Source organism: Limulus polyphemus, unplaced genomic scaffold (genome assembly GCF_000517525.1).
Source record: "Limulus polyphemus unplaced genomic scaffold, Limulus_polyphemus-2.1.2 Scaffold661, whole genome shotgun sequence".
NCBI classification, from domain to species: Eukaryota; Metazoa; Arthropoda; class Merostomata; order Xiphosura; family Limulidae; genus Limulus; species Limulus polyphemus.
Genome location: NW_013666271.1, coordinates 390,109 through 400,233, shown reverse-complemented (window position 1 = coordinate 400,233; position 10,125 = coordinate 390,109). Strand labels below are relative to the sequence as shown.

The window sequence follows — 10,125 nt, the reverse complement described above, 5'->3', positions numbered from 1 at the left end:
AGCCAACATGCATTGCATGTGTATGCATGTATAAAATTCCTGCAGTTACAAAATTCAGTCCATGTACAATTTCAGTATAGTTCAGTAGTCTTTCCAATTCAATGTTTACAGATTCCCCATATAGCTACATGGTATAAATATAGTAGCTGTATATATTTTACAAGTATATACATAACATGTAATATGTTGAGCACCATACATCATTGTGACCATACATGCGGTACCACTATCAATAATAACATTGTGGCAATGATATTAGGAGTAATAGCCATCCAGTCTGCATGAAGCCAACCCAAAGGTTGTCATTGTTTCTCGAGAGAGCATCATACACCAACTACATATTTCATTAAATTAAACTGTTTTAAATAGGACAGTATTGTCCATGATGGATGTAAAAAAACTAAAGAAACAATATTATTAAAAATTGTTAACCTAAAAAGGAGGAATATGTGCACCATTTTTAGCCATTATTGAGCATAATAGCAGATCAGAAAAAATCAAACAAATCATAAAACAGTTACAGAATTCCATGAAAATCTTATTTTCAACTTAACATACTTCTTAACAGCTAAAATAAAACTATATTGTATAATGAAATATAAAGCCATATACATACAGTTTAACATTTATTAAGGGAATTCATGAGCCAGCAAAGTAACTTCTGTATAATTTCAACTTCCATCAGTTGTATGTAGGTTTTGTGTTAATTAACATTGTTATATTGAATTATAAAATTAATTAAATACCAATCTTTTTAGTTACATAATTTGATGTCTTTTTTGTTTTGCTTAACCAATAAAATTAACTTACCTACTCATTTTTGCAACTGTAGGAAAGCCATAAGATTTTATATTTTGGACATCTGTGTGAACTCAGATCGGATCGACTCATGGGCAGGGATGGCACTAGCAAGGAGTTCACAGCTAGAACAGAAACTTAACTCTGTAAGTAAAATCATTAGACATTTGAGTTTTGCATCATATATAACTCCTTAAGATGTACACCTTTACATCCCAAATGCTAAAATTAAATGATCATTAACCCTTTCCATGTAAGTGGCATTACACTAGCCAATTATGAGCTGCATTATTAAACACAAATAACCCATAAAAGTCACCATATCTGAAACACAGACACTTCATACATATAGCATAATAACCATGGAACCTTTTAACCCTTTAAGGACCGGGGTGGAAAATAAACACTCTGTATCTTGCTTGAGATCCAGGTGAGGCATATAAACACATATTCCTATTTATTAAAGATGGGTGCAGTTTTAAAACCACTATGGCTCCACTCTCTTTCTCTCACTTGCTCTCATTGATTAATGCATTTTAAAGTCATAATTTGATTGTATAAGCACATTTACATCATTAGATACCATCCAATGAACCTTCCAGCTACCTCTACATCATCACATGCTAAAGAATGAATAGTTACGAGGCACAAGATCATTCCGATTCTTCCATGTAATATTACCAGTATCACTATTATCTAAGCATGCCTCAGGCTCACTTTCATCACTTAAAATATTATCGTTATCTGAAGGAATGTCACTCAAATCAGACAATTCTTCTTCATCACTCCATTCATCTATAATTTTATGCATCGATTGAGGGCTAAAAGGGCATTTTTTGGTACACGTGAATGAGGATGACATAGATGGTTTGTCCATGATGAACAAATAACTGAAAGAAAATGTATCTAATTCAAATACAACTCATTGTTTTACAGTAAATACAGCCTTCTATAAATAGATTTTTCATTTGCTACCGAAAATTAAGGAATTTGTGAGTAATTTCCTATTCAAGAGAATGCACCTATTATCGAATATTTTCTAGCCTATTTTGATCGGGAACTTATGAAAAAGATTGTTGATAATACTAATATGTATCATGAATTTTGTGTACACAATTATGATGTACATCAAAAGGCAAAAAAGCCAGTGTTGGAGTGAGACAACAATTGGTGAAATGTACTCTTCTTTTGCACTTATTTTACTAATGCCTCATGTGAAAAAAAGAACAATAAAAGAATACTGGTCAAAAGATACCATGATTGCTACAGATTTTTTTGAAAAATACATGACCAGTGACAGGTTCCTTGAACTACTTACGTACATTCATTTTGCTGATAATGAGCTCCCTGATGAAAGTGATAGATTGTGGAAGACAAGGGAAGTGATTACTATTTTAAAGGAAAAGTTTTCTGCTTTTTTCTGCCCATTCCAAAAAATTGTAATTGATGAATCCCTAATTTTATTCAAGGGGAGATTGATATTCAAGTAATACATACGGTCAAAGCATCGTAGATTCGGAATAAAAATCCAAGTTCTCTGTGATTGTGAAACAGGAATTATTTTGGATTTTGTTGTTTATACAGGTACTGATATTGACATTGCTAAAAAAAAGATCCTCATGGGGCTTCAGGTGCCATTGTTAAGAAATTGATACAGAAATATGAAGGGAAAGGCCACCTGTTGTACATTGATAATTGGTATTCTAGTCCTGGTCCATCTTTATATTTGGATTCACATAATATTGGCACTTGTGGAACCATAGGAGAAAACAGGAAGAATGTTCCTGAGTTTGCTAAGCTGAAATCTGGTGAATGTGAAAGAAAGAAAAGCGGTAATAAACGTAATGTGACAATGCTTACCACTTTTCTTAAAGGACAAATGGTTAACAGTGAAAAGGTAAATCATAAAACAAATGAAATTGTCAAAAAGCCTGATTGTGTAATTGACCACATTTAGAATATGTGGCTTACTGATAAAGCTGATGTGCAATTGGCCACCATAGAATGTGTTAGAAAATCTGTAAATTGGAACAAGAAGCTTTTTTTCATCTGATAGACCGAGTTGTGCTAAATGCTTATAATATGTACCTAGTCAAAATGAGAGATTGCCATTTAAAATTCAAATCTTTCATTAGGAATTTATAAGGTAAGTTCTTGAAAAATATGGTACCTTGACTAGTGTTAAGCCTAGTAGAACAGTGAGTGGTAATATTGATAAGGCTGAGTGCTGTAAATTTTATGGAAAGACGCTATCCTGACCATGTACCTTCAACAAGAACTAAAAAAAACAGTCAACTCAGATGTTTTGTATGTTCTAATACTAGCAAGGGAGAAAAAAAGACTACCTATGTAATAACATGGTGTCCAGAATGCAATGTTGGTCTATGTTTAGGTAGCTGCTTTGGTTAGAATCTCATTATTAGTTTATAGAGTAATGGAATTTGTTATTTTAATGTTTCTTATTATGTAAAAATGCTTAGATTGTAAATAAATGTACTCATAAAAATTAGCTATTTTTTCCTTTTTTGTGTGTGTGTGGTCTGTGCGGGAGCGCAGCATCATGATGCTCCGTCCTTAAAGATTTAAAATATAGATTTTTTTTTTTCATTTAAATTTTGTAATACAATAAAAACTACTATGTTACATAGCTATTTACTAAGCCATTATGTATGACTTTAGTAATCTGAAAGCCATTTGTCATACATATAGTAGGCTTAATGATGTCATTGGCTACTTTGTTGAAAGAAATAATGCAGTAAAATAGCATCCATCCAAAGCATTAAATATAATATAAATAGATTGTATATATCTTACTTAACTTATACACAGAATTTACCTTTGTCTTTTGTTTGTAAACTGTCTACAAAAACACCCATTCAGTCACCTCTACCTTTGTTGAAGGGACTTTGTACAAAGCTGCCATTCTTTTTTTTGTCTCAACCCGCAACTGCCAGAACAAATAATTCAACAAAATAAATAAACATTCTGGAAGACCCGTTAACTTAACTTGTTACCTCTCCATAACAAACAAACAATACAAAACCATTTGTAACATCAAGGCATTTACACAGTAGAACCTCATGACGTATTAATTAAAAGTTTAGAAATTTATAACTCACATAAGGAAAGAAAGGAGTTTTACTGTAAGTAAATTGAGAGAAAGAAAATAATCCTAGCTTTCAGATGAATTTTTTATTAGCTTTAGAAGGGTGAAAGATGTAAGAGAAATAAAAAAAGTAGAAAGTTGACTTTTACAGTTTCGGCATCACCAACTTCACTGAAGTTTTCAAACTATTTGAGCTAAAAAAGAAAAAAACTGAAATTCTTCTTTGACCAGTCTTTATGAAACAAAAATATGAAATGATTTCAAAAATATAGATGATTGGTTTAATAAAAGATTTTTTGGTAAACAAAACTTTAGGGTAGATTCCCTTAAAATATTGAAAAATTAAAAGCATATTTTTGTTTGTAATACAAATTTAGACAAATCTGTAGAATTGTTTAAGGGTTTTTATGTAATTTTGATCATGATGTTGTGTAAATAAAACTGTATTATTTGGGATTTTTATTAGTGCTTATAGTAATGCTTTTTTATTAATTTCGAGATGATAGTAGTTGATATGACCATATTTAATGTTTTTGGTTTTAGTTCTCTCTTTATTTGTGACTTTTACATTTGTAAAAAAGCTAAAATATTTCATCAATTCTATACTTGAAAAATATAGAAAAAGTAAAAATCATTGCAAGAGAAAAAGAAGTAAATAGTAAACATTTTAACCTAATGACTCTGATCAGGAACTTATTGGCTTGAAGGAAAAAAAAGTTGTAGGTAGAAACTTCAAATTTGTCAGCAATCATGACAACAACAGTTTAGAGCTTCCTAAGTTTCATTATTGTTATCATTTTGTGAGTTTGTCTGCCTTTGTGTCTTAAATAATAAGTTTGAATAACCAGTTACTTATTTGGAGATACTTAAGGTTTACATATCAGTTTTCAAACTAAATAGCTTAGAAGATGTAGATACTCATGAATTCAGCATTTCAAATCTTTGTAGAAGCTAAGGTTTCATACTGACTGACTTATTTTTGAATGGACATGTATATTTCACAAGTGTAACATTTTACCTATTTTAGTGTGAGCTCAAAAGTGAAGCCACCTTCTACAGGAAAGCATCATCGGCATTACGTTGCTTTAAACGAGCAGTAGAGTTAGACACCACTAATACAGCCATCTGGGTTGAATATGGCTCACTGGCTTATATGCTTCATTCTCATGCTTCTCGCCAACTTAAGCAGGTACTATTTTCATTTCTTGTGCCTCCAGTCAATTTAAGTAGGTACTATTATCATACATGAAATGTTGCTAAAACCAGAAAGAAACTGCAAAAGTGAAATACAAAACATTCAAGTTAATTATTAAATGTTTCCTAAGTTTAACTTTACAATGTAATAATCAAGTAACTAAAATAATTTCTATGAAAATATTATCATTTCTATTGAATAGATTACTTTAATGTATTTTTTTCACAACAGAAATTATTTTAGTTTAAGGTTTAAGAGGAGGATTGTACTTTTATCTGAATGATTTTGACAAAGGTTGTAAACCTGTTGATCTTGAAGATTAGTGTTCAATATGTTTCTTCTTCAAGTCATGCTTGCCAACAGTTGATACCTTTTTAATTCTGACTTTCAATCAAGGATCAGTTGCACAGGTTCACTTTAAGGTCTTAAATACCATGGACAATTTTCAACAATGACTGGTCTAACTTACCTTTATCGACTTAACACATCAAAACATTGTTTCTCAGTGGGCTTCAACAGGTGGATGAAAACCATTGAAACCTTTTGAATGCATTGTTAAGCATTTTGATGATCTTGTTTTGCATAAGAAACATTTTAACTGTAAGTAACTGCCTTTAAAATATTTCATAAGAATTATTACATATACTATTATGGTATTTTTACAACAGCAGCAGCACTTTCCATTTAGTGATGATATTGTGGAGCTCCTGCAAACTAAACAGAGGGAAATGTTAGATACTGCATTTAAGTGTTTTAAGGCCGCCAGCAAGTGTGGAGATGAAAGAGGTTGGGTGGATGAAGCTTGGCTACACCATTACATGCTGGGGAAAATCAGTGAGAAGAGGAGGGAGCACCCAAAAATTGCTCTTGAACACTATAAAATGGTAATACAACCAATATTTTACTTACATCTTTTCTACATAGAATATATTTTGTAATTGTTTTTATGCTTAAAGATAAATTGTAAAGGAGTGACTAATTTTCCATCCTTATCTTTTTAATAAAAGATGATTTTGTCACTTAAAATTTTATTATAACTTCTAAACTAATTTGGGTCAGTTAAGATAAAGTTCAAGTTATATACTTGTTTTAATTGTAAAATAATAACTGTCAACAGTAATTTTAAATTTGTCACTAACTTTCTTTTAGATACAGTCTTAATATTTTATCACTGAATAAAGTACCTGTTTCAAAGATATTTCAAAAGGATCTTTCCTCTTAATTTCAGTTACACTCCAAGCTACACTATAGTACATCTGTAAAATCATGAAACACCATAGTTAAATAGCTGCTTTGCTCTGATGAATATGTTGGCTTGCAGTGATGAGCAATACATTAGTATTCACGGCAATCGTTATCATCAAATAGAAAACTATTGCTCATCACTCCAAAATGAATTATCAAAATTATCATCTATTTTGAATAAGTAGAAAAATGTGTAAAATAATTGAATGGTTTTAATTTTAACTATGTTAAATCGTTTTGTAACCTGGTCCAATATTTGTTGTGATCTGGTTTTAAGAAATGTTTGAGTCAAAACATTGATGTTTATTCAATAACATGCTCACCGTATAACTTGTTGTATTTGCAAAGTATTTTGACTGCATGGTGTAATTTAATTTTTTATAAATATACTTAAATTCTAAATGACTCCCTGTATTCATAATTAAGGAACATTCACAGTTGGTGTTCTAAAATGTGTAGATGTAAAAGAAGTAGCTGTTACTGTAACATCCAACACTAAATCAGCAAGCACTTTGCTTGCACAACTTTTGATAAAATTAATATAAATGTTATGTCTTCATATTATATAGCAGTAGTTTGGTTTTACATTCAGGATAGATGTTTTTCATGTGATAATTGAGAACTTTACCATAATCATAACGTAAGTATAGTTAAAACTTGTCTAGGTGTTATAAATAAAGTTTTATTTACATGAGTGACTTGTAATAAGGTGAAAAACCTATTGAAGTTTACATTTTGTAATAAAATTTATTTGGTAATCCAACTGACTGTGCTTTTCAATAATGAAAAATTTAAATTATAAACTTTTATATAAAACAAACCTAAAAGTTTAGTGCATTTAAAAGTTTATGTTTCATTTATTTTGTGATTTTATCATAAATAATTGCAAGTCTGGATAAAAAAGTGTTACATTTGAAGAAATAAAATTAACAGTAGGCCTGGTATTCATCAGATGATAATGCATTACAAATGTTTATCTTACTTCTAAAAAAAGGGAAATGTTCATTCTTTCCTGATACTGCAAAGACAAAAGGAAAAAAAGGTTAGTAAATTTAAAGAAAATAGTGCTTGTTGATGTGTGCATGATCAATTTAGGTATTATCATGCAAAAACACTGTTGAACTATTAAAGTCAATAGTAATGACATAAATTTATGTCAGATCGATGCATCTCAAAGCATATTTAAAGTCCCACTAAACAGTCTCAACAATGTCTTTTAACGAAGAACACCCAACTGTTGATGTCCTTTTGAACTTTAAAACAATTCTAAGCCCAAAAGAAAAGAAAATGCAGACACCATATAGGCTGTGAAAGACTCAATAATGACAATTAGGTGCTCAAATAAGGCTATAACTCAATTTTAGCAGTTAGTTATGAGCATCATACAGTAATAGATTGAATGTGGTGGTCATTTTCTTCTTGGCCCATCCCAACATACCAAGCACTACCATGCTTGGTGATACAATTCTAAACACACATATGCTTATCTTCCCTTTTTCACCTTAGAAAATTATAATTTTTGTGAATTATTATTTTCATAATATTTCATCTAAACTCTGAAAGGTGAAGGATGCAACAAATATTCTCTTCATAGTTGGTAATACTGTCAACCAACAGTACAGAATCTTTTATAGTTCATTAAATAAATGGGTGTATTTTTCCACACTTAATGATGACTGGAAACACTCTCTAGATTACAACAAAATCTTCAAATGTACTAACATCTTGTTTTCATGGCCAAGAAGTATTTAACTAGATTGTTGTTAATGAAGTTTTAGATGGAAGGTACTGATTCATCTTCAATGATGTATAAAATATTCACTCTTATAGAGGAACATGCTTCAAATTACTAGCTAAAGGTAATAATGAAAATAGTTCCTATGGTAATATCATTATATATAATTATTATGATCAGCATTTTTATCACAGTAATTTGAACTTAGGCAAAAGGAGTGAGAGAGTTGGAGGATCTTTTTATTGTTTCCGTACAAAAATACATGTGGTAGAAGAACAGAATAATATTATACATGCTGTGAAACACTCGATAATGGCAATTAGGTGCCTGATGAAGATTATAACTCTACTTTAGCAGTTTTATGTTAGCATCATACAGTAATAGATTAAAAGCAGCAGCCATTATTTTCTTAGCCCATCCCTAAATACCAAGCACTACTGTGCTTAGTGGTAGTCTGTTCCCAAGTGCTTTTAAGATGCTTCTCTGTAAAGCCATTGTGAAAATTTCACTCATTTTTTGGCTAGAATGGGGGAACAAAAAAGAAAGATGAACACTATGGCTCTTTAGCAAGTTCCTAGTTCTCCACTTTAACAACACTTTTCAATAATATTGGGAGTCTTACAAAAAATACTACTTAGCAGTAAGTTCAGTTTATAAGCATATATTATTTCCATGTTTCATAAATAATTTCAATTTGTGGTCGCTAGATGGCAGCACACATCGTTCTTTCATAACAACCGTTTGTGACTTTTCCTTGCACAAACATTATACCTGCCAAAACAGTTCCAGTAAAAATAAATAAATAAAGAAAGAAAAATCTAAATTAATATTCAAAGTATCAAGGAGATCAAGTATTTATGCAAATGTATAAATGTTATTGACATCTGAATTAAAAACATTGGTTTCTTATTTATCAAAATTGTACATTATATGGAATTCTAATTTTTTCAAATTTACAGTGGGGTTGAGCTTAGCATCTATGTGTGTATACATGGTATCATACTTCATGGCCTGAGATCTGTATGGTGTCCTTCCTGTTAATCGATGTGACCCTAGTATGTGATTGTATGTGCATGCAGTGAGTTGGGGTGAATTTGAAAGGCATGGGTGTTCTGTAAATATCATTTAACCCTTTCAAGACAGGTCATGGGTGAAAGGCCATGTTATCTCATTTGTTGACTTGCATTCAAAATTTTATTCAACTACTATTTCATGAATTTATGTCAATAAGTTTGGTATCAAACTATAGATTATAATCCAAATTTTAGTACTATACATTACTCAATTTCTTAATTGAGTAAATATAAAAGTAAATATAAAAAAAAAACAGATAAACATAAATTTTTGTGTGTCACATGTTATGTTGAATGCAGCACTGGTTCAAATTAGGTGATTGTCAAGTCAAAATGCTAAGTCTATAGTTTTGTATGAATTGAAACTCAAATTACTTATACTGACAAACTAGGATATAAAATTCTATTTGCTAAGATATTGCTCATGTAATAAATCAAACACAGTGGCACTCCACCCACCTCTTTCCATCATTGGAAATGCTTCCTTATGTACACTTACTTCTATATATAGCATGAATAACCAATCAGAAGCTTGAAATGTTCCCCTAGTGGCTTTTTCAGCCATGTTCATGGACTTGGACACCATTTCTTTCTTTTGAACCAACGTTTCAATGAGGTAGGGTGTCTTTAGTCTGCTCAAAATTTCATATTTTTTAGACTAAAATACATCTTAGTTACTAAGCTTGATAAATTATAGTGGAATTCTATGGTACTGATGTAGTAATTTATAATTTTTAGTTATTCAAATTTATATTTAAAACCTAAAAAAATTATTTTGTTTCATATCCTCCACGTGCAAAACTTTTAAAGGCTTAGCAACCTATGTCAAGCAGCAACTGAGTACAAAGGTCGTAATTAGAAGAGATAATTGTTTGCTTTACTTTTTTATTTACAGTTCTATGTTTTAAGAAATGTAAGTTTAAGAACTTAGTTCAAAATAGCAATAATCTATATACATATAAAATGTATAATA

The 10,125-nt window shown here is 30.6% G+C and overlaps 1 protein-coding gene across 3 annotated transcripts in view; it reads left to right on the top strand.

Moving 5' to 3' along the window:
- Nucleotides 1-10,125, top strand: part of LOC106459791 (calcineurin-binding protein cabin-1-like) — a 115,028-nt gene that overhangs the window by 81,679 nt on the left and 23,224 nt on the right. For all 3 annotated transcript variants that reach the window (XM_022386338.1, XM_013919451.2, XM_022386339.1), the window contains exons 30-32: nt 833-944; nt 4,932-5,093; nt 5,768-5,983. In XM_022386338.1, coding sequence (XP_022242046.1) covers nt 833-944; nt 4,932-5,093; nt 5,768-5,983 — 490 coding nt within the window. The remainder of the gene's footprint in view (nt 1-832; nt 945-4,931; nt 5,094-5,767; nt 5,984-10,125) is intronic.